The following is a 17,795-nucleotide window of genomic DNA, read 5'->3' on the forward strand; positions in this document are numbered from 1 at the left end:
TTATGTGTTCCTGTCAATGCTGACATCAGAAATACTATTTTAGAGGAAGCACATAGATCTTTGTATACAGTTCATCCTAGTAGTACGAAGATGTACAAGGATCTGTGAGAGTCATACTAGTAGAGTGGCATGAAAAGAGAGATCGTCGAGTATGTGTGCAGTGTTTGATGTGCCAACAGGTAAAAGCTGAGCACCAGAGGCCGGTAGGTTAGTTACAGCCATTATTTATCCTAGAGTGGAAGTGGGATCATATATCCATGGACTTTGTTCCAGTACTGCAGACGGCATTACATGGCCAGAATGCCATCTGGGTGATTATTGATCGTTTGACTAAGATCACCCACTTTTTACCTATCAAGATAAGCTACTCCCTTAATCGTTTGGCAGAAATTTACATTCAGGAGATAGTTCGTTCTCATGGGGTACCAGTATCTATTGTATCAGATTGAGACCCGCGTTTCACGTCACATTTTTGGAAGAGTCTGTAGGAAGCACTAGGGTCTCAATTATCATTTAGCACAACATTCCATCCTCAGTCAGATGAGCAGATTGAGAAGACGATACAGGTATTGGAGGATATGCTCTAAGCATACGTATTAGATTTTAGGGGTAGTTGGACTCAGTTCATGCTGCTAGTGGAATTTGCATACAATAATAGTTATCAGACCAGCATTGGCATGACACCATTTGAAGCATTGTATGGTGGGAGATGCCGTTCTCCTTAATTTTGGGATGAAGTAGGTAAGCAGCGAGTTGTGAGACCAGAGCTTGTCCAGTAAGCATGTGATAAGGTTCAACTCATCAGAGAGAGGATTAGTGCAGCTCAGAGCCGACAGAAGAGTTATGTTGATAATCACTACAAGAATTTAGAATTTGAAGTTGGTAATCATGTATTTTTGAAAATAGCTTCGTTGAAAGGGGTTATGTGATTTGGGAAGAAGGGTAAACTTAGCCCTAGGTTTATTGGTCCATTTGAGAATCTAGATAAAGTGGAACCAGTTGCCTATGGGCTAGCTTTGCCACCAATGTTGTCTAGAATCCATGACGTATTTCACATTTCTATGTTGACGAAATATGTCACAGATCCTTCTCATATCATCAGTTATGGTAAATTGGAGATCAGTGATTCACTTGTGTATGAGAAGGTGCTAGTACAGATTCTGGATAGGAAAGTACAAGAGTTACATAACAAAAAGATTCCTTTGGTAAAAGTTTTGTGGAGGAATCATACAGTGGAGGAAGCTTCTTGGGATTCCGAGGAGAAAATGAAGCAAAAGTATTCGCATTTATTCTAAGGAATTTGACCAGTAAATGTAAGTAGTTAGGTAGTATTTCTTTTGTAGGTACATGTAAAAGTTTAGTTAGTAAGTGGCATTTTAGTTTTGGGAGAATTTTCTTTTGTATATGTAATCTCCCAGGACTGGGAATGTAACCACGGTTGTCCTCTGGCATAAGTGAGGGTAAGTAATAAAATAAGTAGACCTTTTTTCTTTTAAGGGATGATGAGTTACATGAACAGTAAATTTCGAGGATGAAATTTTTTAAGGAGGGGAGAATGTAGTGACCCAGAGAATTTATAATATTCAAATAATAAAAGGAAGGGAGAAAAGGAAATTAAAAAGGGGTAATGCGTTCGTCAACGATGCGACGATTGGGCTCATCGACGAGGGTATTCTTCGTCGATGAGAAAATACCAAGAGAGTTTTTGGGTGCCTCCGAATTTCATCTACGAGGAGAGAGGTCGTTGACGAGTTGTCTTCATGACCTCGTCGACGAGGTGACATGACTTGTCGACGAAGGCTGCAGTATAAATAGTGGTTAAACGCAATTTACAGCTTATTTTAGCTGCAGAATTCACTCTCTCTCCATCCCTTCAGTTTATCCTCCTTCTCTCTAAGTTTATGGGCCGGATTTTTGCTGATTCGACGATCTGAAGCCACCACGATACTCCTGGGAGAGTTCTCTTCAAATCTGCTGGAGTGGATCATTGGTGGGGTTGAGTTGGAAACCATTTCAGATTTAGGGTAAGACTTTCTACTCAGTATTTGGCTATTTGACAGTTGTAGAAAGTGTAGTACGCGTAGAAATACTAAACTTTAGTTTTGGGAAATATCGTTTTCAGGGTGTTGAGCGGGGAACCCTGTGGGTACAAGAGTATTTCTCTCAGGGGCTTTTTAGGAATCAGGTTAGGGGATAAACTAAACTAGTTATTTTATGAAAATGTATGTATGTTATTACAACATCAGATTTCAGGAAAATATATATACTTATATATGGTTTATATTTGGGAAATACTGCTGAAAATGATGGTTTGTAAAAAATATATGAAAAACCTATTTCATGTGGCATGAGTAGAATTATAATGAAATACTGTTTTCTGAGGATATGATAAAGATATGAATTTTTATAATGAAAAATTGGCATACGGGCCTAGATTTTTATATGATTTGCCGATGTACGGGCCGAGCTATGGATATGTTTGCCGGCGTACGGGCCGAGCTATGGATATGTTTGCCGGTGTACGGGCTGAGCTATGAATATGAAATACCGGCGTATGGGCCGATGATTTTCATGATATACGTATATATGAAAAATGACATGATGATATTGATTTGACAATTAATAGTATGAAATATCCATGTATCACTGTTTCAGTATATGCTATATGTTATCAGAACCTGGTTGGCTTGGTCTAGGCTAGCACTTGAATGGTACCGATGCTATGTGTTCATGATTCATCATGATATTTGTGTTAACGCCGCTGTATGGAGTGGTGTGAGATTGGATGGTCGATGGGGGTTTAAGAAGTGTGAGTGCCCTTGGTGTACAGACCAGGTCTGGTAGACCCATTGAACTTACAGATTGTACTCTTGACTTGGCAGTGGTCGGCCAACCATTATCAGGTCCTGCCTTCGGGCCACACAACCTAGTCATGTGGGGGTAATACCTGACAACAACTAACTAACCTACCAGGATTGTTTTTGTGTTATTACAACAACTAACTAACCTACCAGGATTGTTTTTGTGTTATTATTTATATGAGATGAATTATGCTATGGAAACCATTATGTTCTGCCATGTTTTGATTATACATGTTCTTCCCATAAATGATATATATACAGTTTTATTGGTTATGTTTATGATTATATGTATACCACATAAATGCTCATGTTGCCACACACTAGTGTTAGTTTATTTCCCTTATTGAGAGGTGTCTCACCCCAAAACTTCAAGAACTTTTCAGGAGCCCCTGATAGGAGAGCGGATAAAGCTCCGCTGAGATAGATACAGCTGAGTTGCCCTTTCTCGAAGGGCAAGTGTTTTGGTAGGGTCAGACGTATTTTGTGGGAATTGACCCTAGATCTCTTTTGGGCTATGTATTGTGCATAAATGAATACAGTGGATGTAGTACTATGGTATTGGTGTTATATAAATGGCTTTATGAGTTATTGATGATTTTATGTTTCCTGCTACTTAGGCTTCTGTTATGTGTTTTTGTTATATCCCTGGTACCCACGGGTTCAGGTTGATCATGATCTGCTGGATTTATTATATGGGTTTTATTATATTATAAAAAAAATATATGTGGAAATTAAGCAGGTCATCACAATATGTCTTGAGCATCCACTATCAAGAAACCATTTGTTTCTTTATGGAGTTGGTCTTTAAGCATACTTGCACACAACATTAAGTGATTTGTTTTGGTACCCACATTTTCTTGGATCCTATGGGGTTAGTGTTCTTAATCACCAATTTGTATTTCATGTTCTTTCCTCTATTTCCCCTGAAAGGGCAAGTAAAGCGTACATGATCTTTTCTTTAGCAATATAAGCAAATTTTATTAGCATGTAAGGGATTTGGTTTAGGTGCAGGAATTTTCTTTGACACAGAAGTTCTTTTAGCACATAGATTTGCAAAACCTATTGATTCGGATGACAATAAGCCATATCCTAATTCTTCTTTGAAAATTCCAAATCTTTGGACTCCAAGATGCTTATCAAAGTTTTCTTTACCATTTGTAAACTTGTAAATTGTATTATTTTGATCTTCCACTTTCTTTTTCAATTTTGAGTTTTCTTGAAGAAATTCAATAATTTTCTTTTTTAAGCTTCCAATTTCCTTTTGAAAAGACTCCTTGTAATTTTTACATTCCTTACTAAGCTTTTCATTTTCTAAATTGAGAGATGCATTTTCTTCTTTTAAGGTATCATATGAGCAGATTTGTTTTTACTTGCATCTTGCATGAGTTTCTTCTAAAAGTTTGTTTGTCTTTTTAGCAGCTATCAATTCAATGTAGAGTTTCCTACAATTTTCTTCTAATTCATCATAATATGGAAGATATTCGTCATCAGGATTTACCTCACTTTGTTCATCCGCCATAAGGCAGAAGTTGGCAACCTCTTCTTCGATTTCTTCGTCGGTTGAGGTTCCATCTAGTTCATCCCATTCGGTTGCGTTCATGACTTTGAACTTATTTTTATGTCCTTGTTGATTGTTGCCTTTGTTTTTGAAGAGAGGACAGTCGGCCATGCGGTGCCCGATCTTTTTGCAATTGTAGCACCTTATGCTTGATTCTCCTTTCTCCTCTTGTTTGTCACCTCATTTGTTCATCAAAAAATTTCTGAATCTTCTTGTGAGGAGAGCGACTTCATCATCGTCATCATTTTCTTCCTCTTCTACGAGTTCTTTTTGTTTTCCAGCTTTAAGGGCAATTTCAGTAGCCTACTTGGGTGCTTCAGCTTCTGTGGTAGCATTTTTCTTCTTGATTTCATAGGTCATGAGAGACCCAATCAGCTTGTCAAGAGTGACCTTTGATAGGTCCTTCGCTTCTTCAATTGTTGTGGACTTGGCATGCCAGGATGCAGGTAGAGTGCAAAGGACTTTCTGCACATTATCTTCCATAGAGTATTCTTTACCAAGAGCTTTTAGTCCATTTGTGATAAGTGTAAAATGAGTAAACATAGCAGTAATTATTTCACCCTCTTCCATTTTAAACATTTCATATTCTTTAACCAACATATAAATTTTCGATTTCTTTACCTGGGTTGTTCCTTCATAAGTTACCTGAAGCTTTTCCCACATCTCCTTAGCCATTTTGCATCCACAGATTCGGTTGTACTCTTCATCGTTCACAGCACAATAAAAGAAGTTCTTGGTCTTGAAGTTCAGTTGTGCTAGCTTTGCATCAGTCTCGGGAAGTTTCCCAATTGGTATGTCATCACCTTCCTCATTTTTGAAGACGTAGTCTCCTTCGGTGATGACGTTCCATATTCGGTAGTCATAGGCTATGTAAAAACCCCAAAAATGATTATACAAGATTAGTGGGGTGATTCCAAAATAAAAAATAAAAAAATATTAATTAATTAATTAAATTTAAAATAAAAAAATAATTAAAATTTATTTTTATTTTTATTAATAAAATATATTTTTATTAATATTAATTATATATATATATATATATATATATACTGTGACGACCTGCTTATTTTCCACATTTTTTTTAATATAATAAATTCAATATCACAAATCTCAACAGATCATAATCCACTTGGACTCGTGGGTACCAGGGATACATTAGAACACATAACGGAAGCTTAAGCAGTAGGAAACATAAATCATAAACACCTCATTATACCATACATCACAATACCAGAGTTACTACATTCACTGTATACATATATACACAACACTCAACCCAAAAATATGTCTTAGGGCCATCTCCACAAAATACATCTTACCCTATCAAAATACTTACCCTTCTGGAAGGGCAAATCTACCGTACTAGATCAGCGGGGCTTTACCCGCTCTCCTATCAGGGGCTCCTAAAAAGTTTATAAAATTTTGGGGTGAGACACCTCTCGGTAAGGGAAATAAACTAATACCAGTGTGTGGCAACATGAGTATTCCATGTTATACATATACCATATAGAACATATTCAGTAACTGCTTTGTCCAATCTGGAAAACATATATATCATCAAAACATGGCAGAACATACTACATTTCATAAGCATATTCCATCTCATATAATAATAATAATAATAATACAAAAAAATTCCTAGTAGGTTAGCTGGCTGTTGTCATGTATTACCCCCACATGACTGGGTTGTGTGGCCAAAAGGCGGGACCTGACAATGGTTAGCCAACTACTGCCAAATCAAAAGTACAGTCTGTAAGTCTGATGGGTCTGCCAGACTTGGTCCGTACACCAAAGGCGCTCACACACTTCTTAAAAACCACATCGACCATCCAATCTCACACCACTCCGTACAGCGGCGTTAACACAAATATCATGATCATGAAGACCATGGACATATAGCAACGGTACCGTGCAAGTGCTAGCCTAGAACAAGCCAAACAGGTTTTGATATCATATAACATATACTGAAACTGCGATACGTTAATATTTCATATTATTAATTATCAAATCAATCATGTCATTTTGCATATATATGTATATCATGAAAATCATCAGCTTGCACACCGGTATTACACATTTTACCATAACTTGGCCCGTATGCTAGAAAATAATATCATAGCACAGCCCGTACGCTGGAAAATCACATCCATAGCTCGGCCCGTACGCCGACAAATCATATCATAGCACAGCCTGTATGTTGGCAAATCACATCTATAGCTCGGCCTGTACGCTGGCAAATCATACACATAGCATGACCTGTACGCCGACAAATGATATAAAAATCTTGGCCCGTATGCCAATTTTTCCATTATAAAAATCTGTATCATTATCACATTTCCAGAAAATAGTATTTCATAACAATTTCTACTCATGCCATACTGAACATGTTTTTCATATATCCACTATACCATCATTTTCAACAGTGTTTTCTTAAATATAAATTTTATTTATGTATATATATATATATATATATGTATATATACATATTTACTTTCCTAAAATCAAATGCTATATATACATACATTTTCTAAACAGAACTAGCTTAGTTTATCCCCTTACCTGATTCCTGAAAATCCCTAAGAAAATTTGTCCCGCACCTGCAGGGTTCCTAACTCAACACCCTGGAAACAACATTCCCCAGAACTAAAGTTCAGTATTTCTACGTGTGTATCACTTCCTACAACTGTCAAATAACCAAATACTGAGTAGAAAGCCTTACTTTGGATTTGGGATGGTTTCCAACTCAGCCCCACCGACGATCTACTCCGGTAGACTTGCAGAGAACTTTCCCAAGAGCGTCGTGGTGGCTTCAAATAGTCGAACAGACAGAAATTCAGCCCAAAATCAAAGAGAGAAGGAGAAAGAATCGAAGGGTAGGAGAGAGAAAAGATCTGCGCAGAAAATTTTGGCCAAAAATGAACTTTAGGCCTATTTAAACTGTGGCCTTCATCGACGAGTCAGGTCACCTCATCGATGAGGTCAATACAAAATTCGTCGATGAACTCTCCCCTTTGTTGATGAAATTCAGAAACCCCAAAATCATCCCCTCGGTATTTTCTCATCGACGAGTCTTGTAGAAAGTTCATCGACAAACTCCAACCCTCGTCAACGAGCTCCTGTTATACCCTCGTTGACAAGTCCCCTGTATTTGTCGACGAGGAGCTGAAAAATTCCTGGGATTTATCCTTTCCAAAATGCAACGTCATTGACTGCCTCCTTCTGTTTCCGGTTTCCCTTTCCCTTTATTTTATTATTTAAATACCATTATTCTTCGGGTCATATACCATTCTCCTGAAGCTTCTTTGAAGCTTCAAGAGGCATCTACATACCCCCTCCCCTTTTTTTTTTTTTTTATTATTTTGTGCAGGCTTCCTACCTGCTCTCTCTCTCTCTCTCTCTCTCCTCATTTTTCCCGATAAATACTCGCCTGATCGGGAATCGGAAGATATTGCTGGACTCTGTTTTTCATCGCCGTCATTTCTACCGAAGCGAATTGGTGATAGGAGCGGCGCAGGCGTATCTCCTGGGGTAAGCCAATTTCTGCTTTTTTCTCAATTTCTTGAAAATTATAAGCCCGATTGACAATCGGACACCACCACGAGAATCTAGGGATGATTCTTTACAAGTCTAGGGGGACAGATTTCTCGTGGGGTCATCATGGGCAAAACCCCAAATTTGGGATATGGGGGTTATTAAGGGCTTATTTTTAATTAATTAGTATTAATTTAGAAATGCTAAAATATTGAGCATCTGGGGTTGAAGTAGGATTTTTGAAATTTAGGGCTTGGGTGAGTGCCGCGGGTGTAATTTCGAGACCCGCATGCATAATTCAGGATATTAAGTGGGGGTGTTAAATGTTAGTTTAAATGTTAATTTAGAGTATATGGAGCCCAGGGAAGGTTAGATGGGTATTATTTTGGGAAAATAAGTTAATTAATCTTGGAAAAATGTAAATTGCAGGAGTTGAGTTTCGGGCGCCAAGGGCGTAGCATCTGGGTGTTAACGAGACTCTCAGTAAGCCAGGTAAGGGGGAATAAATTATAGTAGCATTTTTACAGTTACATTTTAAATTAATAAGTGAAAATGAGCATATGGTATTTTTCCTGAAAGTTATTATGATATAAATATTAGATAAATTGTGTGGCATTTGAGTAATTTTTAAATTGTGATATTTTGGAGTGTGAAATTAATATTTTATGAATAATAGATGAAAATTTTTTGGCATACGATGTATGTTGAAAATGTGAAATATAATGATGAGTATTTTCTGAGAAAATATTGAAATGAGAATTATTGATGTGATTAGTGAAAGATAATGAAATATGGTATTTATATGTGAGTAGAAATATTTTGCCAGAAAAATGAGATTTTGTGAATTACTAATATGAGTATTTTGAGAAATGTTGAAATATGTGAAACACGATATATATTATTATGAGATGATGAAATGTGCACAGAAAATGATGAAAACCTTTATGTTGAAATGAATTGAGATATACTGATGTGAGATTAATGATGTGTATTGATATGGAAATATTGAAATGTGAAAATGAGAACGTGAATTCTGAAACGTATACACTGATATATGATTGATGATATGCCAATACCGCATAATAATTGTGGGTAGGTGGTATTCCTTTCCTACTGATGCCGTTGGGGAGGTATGCTCAATATGGAGATTGTGTGTGTGTGAAGTTCCTACTAACGCCGTTAGGGGAAGTATGCTCAGTAGGGAGATTGTGTGTGTGAAGTCCCTACTGATGCCGTTGGGGAAGTATGCTCAGTATGAAAATTGTGTGGTGAAGTTCCTACTGATGTCGTTGGGGAGGTATGCTCAGTATGGAAATTGTGTTGTGAGGTTCCTACTGATGCCATTGAGGATGTATGCTCAGCATGAAAATTGTGTTGTAAGGTTCCTACTGATGCCGTTGGGGAGGTATGCTCAGTATGGATTTTGTGTTGTAAGGTTCCTACTGATGTCGTTGGGGAGGCATGCTCAGTATGGAAATCGTGAATGTGTTGAGAATTGGAATTATGTGATCTATTGTATTATGTAAAGTACATAAATGTGAATTTAGGTATACATAGATATGTAATGAGTTAGAATGGGAAATGATTATGAGAAATGAAAGAGTGTGTGTTTTATAAAATAAATAATTAAGGCGAAGTGAAACTCTCTGCCTGAGGGCTTACTGAGTAAGGTGAATGCCCTAATAGGTATCAGATGTGGCCATTCTTGACTGCGTAACGTGTTAGGGCAGAGGGAAGCTACCTATATATGCAGGTAATCTTCCCTATTTTTAGGAACTTTGTGGGTAAATATGTGTGGGAAATAATTGAATTTGAGAAATGATTTTAAAGCTTATAAAAGCTTGTGTTGTATATCTATATAATTGTGAGAATATATTTATCAGTGTATTTTTCTCATATGAAATGTTGATTTGAAAAGTAAAGAGTATTATAACCGAACTCATATGGCCACACAATGTAAATAATTTATTCCTTCTTACTGAGATGTGTCTCACCCAAATTATCTAAATTTTTCAGGGAACAGAGATAGGCCAGGCGATAGAGCTTTGAGACCTTAGGGAGCTAAGACCCTGACATACAGGGTGAGTTTTGGACTAGGGAAGGTGTAATTCCCCTAGAGTTGAGTTGTTTTTGAGTATGGGATGGTGATGTATTTGTATATGTGTATGTTGACACTCTGGGTATTGTATTCTGGTTATTAAGCATGTATTATATTCTGCTATTAGGTTTTATAAATAAAATGGCTTTTTACCCGGTACCCAATGTGGGTCGGGTTGTATGAAAGGTAGTAGGGTTGTTGATGTGGCCAATTTATGGATGTTGTCGATGACGCGTAAATTATTTATTATTGTGTATAAAAAAAATTTTGTACAAAAATCGGGGCGTCACAGGCTTGGATGAAGATTGACATCCGATCTTTCCATGCTGGATAGTTAATTCTGCAGAATTTGGGTGGACGGTCCACGGATTGACCTTGAGCAAACATGTCCACCATTTTAATCTTTGCGCGTGGGAGTTACTCCGAATATCAGCTACTGGAGCTCTGATACCACTTGTTGGCCCGGATAAACATCTAGAGGGGGGTGAATAGACATTTTTCGCGGATATGCAAATTTTCTACAAACAAAAAATTCTCCCCAAGAACAAGTACATTATATCACAATATAAAAGTAAAGAAAATGGCAATAAATGAGTAACACAAGAGAGAAGAGAGAAGAGAAGCTTAACACAGTGATATTAACGTGGTTCGGCATCCCGCCTATGTCCATGCCTTAGGACCAACTCAAGGATTCCCAAAATCCACTATATGATCCTCCTTTCGGCGAAGAAGCCTATACAAATAGTTGCTCACGAAGAGCTCTTACAATGGTACTCACCTAGAGATACCTTACAATGGCTCATAAAGAACCTTTCAATACAAGTAGTTGAAGAGAGGTAGATACAAACTTAAATGCTCCTCTTGAGTTGAATATCACAATGTAATCCTCACAATATTTTTTCTTTTTCAATGGAGTGTAAACAAGATCAAGAGCAAGAGGGCAAGTGGTTGCACAATGAAACGCTAGAGTAAATGCACAATGAATGATTTCAACAACTAATCAGCTTAACTACCATGAAGTAAATGCAAAGGACCTATTTTAAACACTAAAGGAGTGAGCTAGGTGTTGGAGAGCCGTTAGGCATTTATTGATATAAGACAAGGTGAAAACTAGCCATTCTGGCACATTAAATGAGGTCTACTGTAGTGACTTGAAAAATAATAGTATTTAAATAATAAAAGGGAGATAAATAGAAACAAAAACAGAAGGAGGCAGTAGACTTTGTCAACGACATTGCATTTTGGGGGATAATCATAAGTTCAGGAAAATTGCCAAGCTTCGTTGATGAACACAAGGTTTCGTCGATGAAGGTCTTCAGGATTTCATCGACGAACACAGGCTTTGATAGACGAGAAAATACCGAGAGACAGTTTGGGTTACTCTGAATTTCTTCGACGAATACAGGGTTTCGTCGACGAATTTATTGAAGGACTCATCGATGAGGTGACGTGTCTCGTCGACGAATCTGGCCTTATAAATAACTAAAAATCCGATTTTTCACATTTCAACGCTCCTCACTCTCTTCTCTCTCTCTCTCCCATAGATCCTCTCCTTTCTCTCTTCGATTCCGGCCCCAACAGTCGTCGAACCGACGATCTGAAGTCACCAGGACGCTCCTGACAAAGTTCTCTGCAAGTCTGCCAGAGCGGATCGTTGGTGAAACGAAGTAGGAAATCATCCCTAAGTTGAGGTAAGGCTTTTTAAGCCAAATTTGATCTTATTAGAGTTATAAGAAATGATGTACACGTAGAAATACTGAAGTTTAGTACTGTGAGTTTTCAGTTTCAGGGTATTGATTAGGAAATCCTACGGGGATTAGGCCAAAATATTTTGGGGCTTTCCAGTAGTTAGGTAAGGGAAATATGCTATGCTAGGTATTTTTAAAATATTATACAGTTTATTAAATGATGAAAATTATGTATTAAAGTATGGTGTGGCTTGAGAATATGAATATAGTACGGGAATATGTTTTACGAAATTTAGTTTCATGATTTTACGGATTTTAGTACTGTGATTATACGAATTTTAGTACCATAATTTTACGGATTTTAGAACCATGATTATATGAATTTTAGTACCATGATTATACGAATCTCAGTATCATGATTATACGAATTCCAGTATTATGATGTATGAAACACAGTACAGTTAATGCAATATCATGGTTATTATGGTTATTTTAGAATCATGGTAAATCAAATAGTTGTATATAGAGATATGTTATATAGTATCAGACCCTGTTGGACCATACAACAGAGCACGGTACCGTTGCTACAGATATTATGTTATGTTATGAGTGCAACCACCTATTTAGATAATACGTGGTAGTAAGTCGATCACCTAGGCCCTTGACGTGGACAGGCTCCCCATCAGATATGGGTTGAGGTGGGCAGATCAAACTGATGGAGTATAGTGATTTATTCTTGGTTGGCCAGCCAGGGTAAATCCCGCCTACGGGCCGCACAACCCTGTCATGAGGGGTTAAATCATGACACACAGTTATCCACAGGGAAAGTTTTCAGTTACTATTACGTATGTACAGATTTACAGAAACAAGGAACATACTTATGTATAATAGAAGTATTTTGAATAGTAACCTACGATATTGTTATGTTAAGCAACATGAAAAGGGGGTGAATTTTATTACTTATACTGTATTTACATATTCAATTATACGTGTTTATATGGAAATATTTTTATATAATATTATAGCTTATTTGCCACACACTAGTAATAGCATATTTCGTCTTACTAAGCATTGGTTCATCCCAGTGTTGACTCATTTTTCAGGTGAACCAGGTAGGCGAGCAGATCAGGCTCGCAAATAGAGGGGCTTCAGTGGTGCCCTGTCAGAGAGTGAGTATGTTTTGGGAGTGTTTTTGTATATTCCAACATGGTTAAGGGTATTTTGGGAAACATGTAGCACTCTGGTATAGTATGGTATGGTATTGTAGATATTTACATATGGATATGTTTATTCAGTTTCTACTTTTTGCTGCTTAGGTTTATGGTTGGGTTTATCCTAGTATGGTATCAGAGCATGTAGAGCATCATAGTATAAAAAAAAAAAAACCAGTTTATTAAACAGGTCGTTACAGTTTGGTACCAGAGCATGTAGAATATCATAGTATATATATAAAAAATACCCAGTTAAATAGCAGGTCGTTACATCTGCAGCCCGAAATTCATCGATGAGGTCTTGCTTTCATCGACGAGCTCTTCAGTGAATTCGTAGACGAAGCCCTATGTCCGTCAACGAGTTGCTAATTCTAAATTCAGAAAGGTCTCGATTTCTTTTCGTCAACGAGAACCATGTGTTCGTTGACAAAATTTGCATAGACCTCGTCGCCAAATCCCCTGTAATCATCGACGAGGGGTGTTATGAACTTTTAGGTACTCTCGGTATATTCTCGTCGACGAGTACCCTGTGTTCGTTGATGAGGGTCTATGTTGTACTCATCGACGAAGCCTTGTGTTCGTTGACAAGGCCTCTTTCACTACTTTAAAAAATGCTTTAAGTTCAAAGTGAAAAGGTCCTTATCCTTTTTGAGAAGTGATCCCTAGTCTACTTTAAGATGTCTTAAGTTTAATAAAACATGTTTGAGGGTTTTTAGACATCTTATGCAGTTTTACTTGTCTTGTTGTATGTGTGTGGGACTGTGCTTGTGTTCTAGTGATGTGTATGTGATATGCCCATTTCTTTCTTGTTCTATTGATTCACTCCATATACAAAGGATTACAGAAACAATTTCTCAAACTCTCACACTCAACTTTAGAACATGTGCATGCTATGTAGAGTCCATGAGTGCTTTGGTTTGAGTGGCTGACCTCTGGTCATATCACATATTGCTTTTGGCTAGTTTGAAACTTACTTGCTTTGAAGCCGTTATGTGCAACTAAACTAGACTAGAGAAAAAGGTTAGTAGCATTAAAGAACTGCTAATGGGTTGTTGTCATCAAAATACAGTTAGAATGAAAGACCCTTAACCACTTGGTCTAACACTTTGGATTGTAATGGTTCAATTACAAGTCTGAAGGTGGAGTTATAAAAGTTTGGAAAGGAAATCTGATCGTGATGAAAGGGCAAAAGTTAGATGGAAATATCTACACATTGCAGGGAAATACAGTTTTAGGTGGAGTTGCAGTCGTAGATGCTGAATCTGATGAGATTGTGTTGTGGCATATGCGTCTTGGGCATATGGGGGAACATAGTATGAAAGAATTACACAAGAGGAAACTTTTGAAGGGTTTGAAATCATGTTAGCTTAATTTTTGCAAAAATTGTGTACTTGGAACACAAAATAGAGCAAAATTCAAGTTAGTTGTTCACAAAACAAAAAATATTCTTGATTAGGTGCATTCCGATGTTTGGGGCCCGGTTAGAGTTGCATCAAAGGGTGGACATGTGTACTATATGAGTTTTATTAATGATTACTCATGGAAAGTCTGGGTATACTTCATGCGGCATAAGTTTGACACATTTGCCAAGTTCAAGATTTGGAAGGCTGAAGTGGAAAACGAAACAGGGAGGAGAATCAAATACTTGAGGTCGGATAATGGGACCGAGTACGCTAATTCTCGGTTTATTGAGTTTTTTGAGTAGTAGGGCATTAAGAGACATTTTACCATTTGTTGGACACCTTAACAAAATGGTGTGGCTAAAAGGATGAACCGGACTCTAACTAAAAGTGCTCGGTGTCTCAGGCTTAATGTAGGGCTACCAAAAAAATTCTAGGCCGAGGAAGTTAATATGACTTGTTTTCTGATAAATTGATCACCAAGGGCGTCACTAGAGGGTAAAGTGGTAGAAGAGGTATGGATTGGAAGTGTAGTAGACTACTCCAAATTGAAAGTATTCTAGTGTCCAACATATGTTCACGTGTCTAGTGAGGAGAGGTCTAAGCTTGACTCGAAGTCTCGTCATTGAATTTTTTTTTTTTGGGATATTAGAAAGGTGTAAAGGGGTACAAGCTGTGGGATCCAGTGGCAAACAAGGTGGTGATCAACAGGGATGTAGTCTTTGAAGAGAAGGCCATGGTGAAACGTACTCAAGATAGTGATGAACGGAAACAGAAGCCAGAAAGCTGGGATAGTGATGAACATGTTATGTAGGTGGAGTTGGAAGCTTAGGACAACGTAAATGATCATGGTCCTATGGTTGTAGGGAGCTCTAGCTTGGGAAACCAGTAAGTTGACGATCTTCTTATATGGAGATCCAAACGCACTATCAAGCCTCTGCCAAGGTATGAGTTTGAAGAGTTAGTATCTTATGCTTTTCTTACTGTTGGCCTAACAAGACTTACAATTCTTATTTTGATGATAAAAAATCATGATATGTTTAATATGGTTTATTTCAAGAGAAATTTTTTCAGGAAGAAGGCAAAGCTTAAAGATAGTGGCAAAGCTTAGGGAAAGTTCAAAGCTCAAAAGGATGATAAAGTATTGTATTGTTCAAAAAATCAAGAAATAAAGATGATTAGAAGCTCAAAGATGATAGAAGAACAAGGACTTACTTGAAGATCAAAAGAATATGTTTTTAAGGATGTTTGTATGTAAGTACTTCAAGTACACTTCAAATATAAACTGAATTGAAGCTCTTATAAAATCAAAAGAAACTTAGAAATAAAGTTTTGGTAAAATCCTAAAGTATGTTTTTCAAATCAAAGAAAAGAAGGGTTTAAAAAAATAATTTTTTTTTTTTAAAAATAGTAGGGCCAGGCAACTGCCTCCACATGCCAGGCGACTGCCCAAATTAAATGAATAATTTTCAAAGAGGTAGTAGGGTGCCAGGCGACTGCCTGAGCACAGCCAGGCGCCTGGGTTGTCATGCAAAGCGACCTGGGTTTTGGCAGGCGACTGCTAGTGTTCTGTGTTTTAAATTTCTTTTATGACAGGCGAGTGCCAGGTCGTGGTAGGCGACTGCCACTTGAACGTTTGTTTAAAAAATTCCGACGAGAAGATTTTTTCAATGGATTTTTTGGGCACTAATTTTTTGAAAAACTTGGGGATTACTTCAAGTAAACTTAAGGGGCAAGGAATTACTTTTAAATTTCTATAAATAGCCCCAAACTTCAAAGATTTTTACACCAAGAAATTTTTCAGCAATCAAAATTCCCAAAAAGCTCTCAAACTCTCTTGTGTTCATCCTACTTCAACTACTGAGTTACTGCTGATTCAAACTCCGAAGTAGAGCCTTCAAAGTCTGAATCTTTCAATACTTGGAAGATATTTGGCAATCTAAATTCAGTATTGAGCTTCAATCCTTTTATATTTGATTTACTTTGAAGTATTCTTGTGCTGAATGTTGTACTAACCTACTCTACTGTGAGAGTGTCTTTTGTACACAAAATTTTCTCTATCTTGGTTCTTGTTTATAGATGATTCAAGGTTGTAGAATCGTTGGACCGAATGAGAAAATATCGTTTGGAGAGGCAGACTCTAGCTTAAAGGAAGGAGTGGTTGTAATCGGCATTGCTCCACTCGTCAACGAAACTGAACTAGTGAATCCTTTGGTGGTTTGCCAAAGGCAAGGACGTAGGTTGGGTATAAGCTGAACCTCGTAAAATCTTTGTGTCTTTCTCTCTTCCTTACTCTTTATTTTTTAGCAATACTTACAACCTATGTGTATGCTTTAAATTGTTAAATTCTGAGTGTATGGTTGTTAAATAGACTGGAGGACAATTTGTTTTGGCTTGATCAACATTGATTGCGAAAATCGAAAGGAACTACGTTGGTTGATCATCCTAAACTTATTAATCTGAAAGTTTGTTTAAAAACTAAACACAAAGAAGAAGTGTGAGTTTGGAATAACACAGGGCTTACATAAATCCAGCGTGTTTTACACTTTGATACAGGGGTATTGATACAAAAATTAATATATTAATTATTTTTGTTGATTGGTTGTGGTTTACTTGAGTTTGTGTTTACTTTTTTTGATTGTTGATATAAAACAAAGTATCAAAAATAATATAATTTTACAAATCCAATTCACCCCCCTCTTAGGAAGCTATTCTAATTTCACTTACTAGTTGCAACAATCCAACTACATTTTCAAGAGGTACTGCACGACCAGAAGAAAGGTAGGTGGATGGGAGCAATGACTGAGGAGATGAAATCACTACATAAAAATCAAACATGGGATTTAGTGGAGTTTTCAGATGAGAAGAGACCGACAGGTTGCAAATGGGTATATAGGAAGAAGGAGGCAATTTTAGAAAAAGAATGAGAGAAATTCAAGGCACGATTGATGGCAAAAGGATACTCACGGAAGAAGGGGATAGGCTATGATGAGATCTTTTCACCCGTGGTCCGATATACTTTTACTAGGATTGTATTGGGGTTGGTAGCCTATTATGATCTTTATTTGGAACAAATAGATGTGAAAACGACGTTTTTTCATGGTGACTTGGAGGAAAAAATTTATATGGTATAGCAAAAGGGATTCATTGAACTAGGGAAAGAAAACTTAGTTTGTAAATTGAAGAAGTCTCTCTACCGGTTAAAACAGTCTCCAAGGCAATCGTATAAAAGATTTGATTCCTACATGATCAAGATTGACTACAAAAGGTGTGATTGTTTTGTATATGTGAATAAACTTGATGATGGTTCTCTTATTTTCTTGTTATTGTACCTTGATAACATGTTGATAGCTACAAAAGATTTAACTAAGGTGAATTAGTTAAAGGAACTTTTGCATAAGGACTTTGACATGAAGGATCTTGGTTCAGCCAAGAAAATACTTGGAAT

General features: G+C 37.1%; 1 protein-coding gene across 1 annotated transcript; it reads right to left on the bottom strand.

Moving 5' to 3' along the window:
- Positions 1-4,722: 4,722 nt before the first annotated feature.
- LOC131167594 (uncharacterized) lies at positions 4,723-7,897 on the bottom strand. Its single transcript, XM_058126390.1, has 2 exons — positions 7,843-7,897; positions 4,723-5,285 (listed from the first exon to the last, which is right to left on the bottom strand). The coding sequence occupies exons 1-2, from the start codon at positions 7,895-7,897 to the stop codon at positions 4,723-4,725; spliced, it is 618 nt and encodes a 205-aa protein (XP_057982373.1).
- Positions 7,898-17,795: the final 9,898 nt, after the last annotated feature.

The sequence above is a fragment of the Malania oleifera genome, chromosome 11 (genome assembly GCF_029873635.1).
Source record: "Malania oleifera isolate guangnan ecotype guangnan chromosome 11, ASM2987363v1, whole genome shotgun sequence".
NCBI lineage: Eukaryota > Viridiplantae > Streptophyta > Magnoliopsida > Santalales > Ximeniaceae > Malania > Malania oleifera.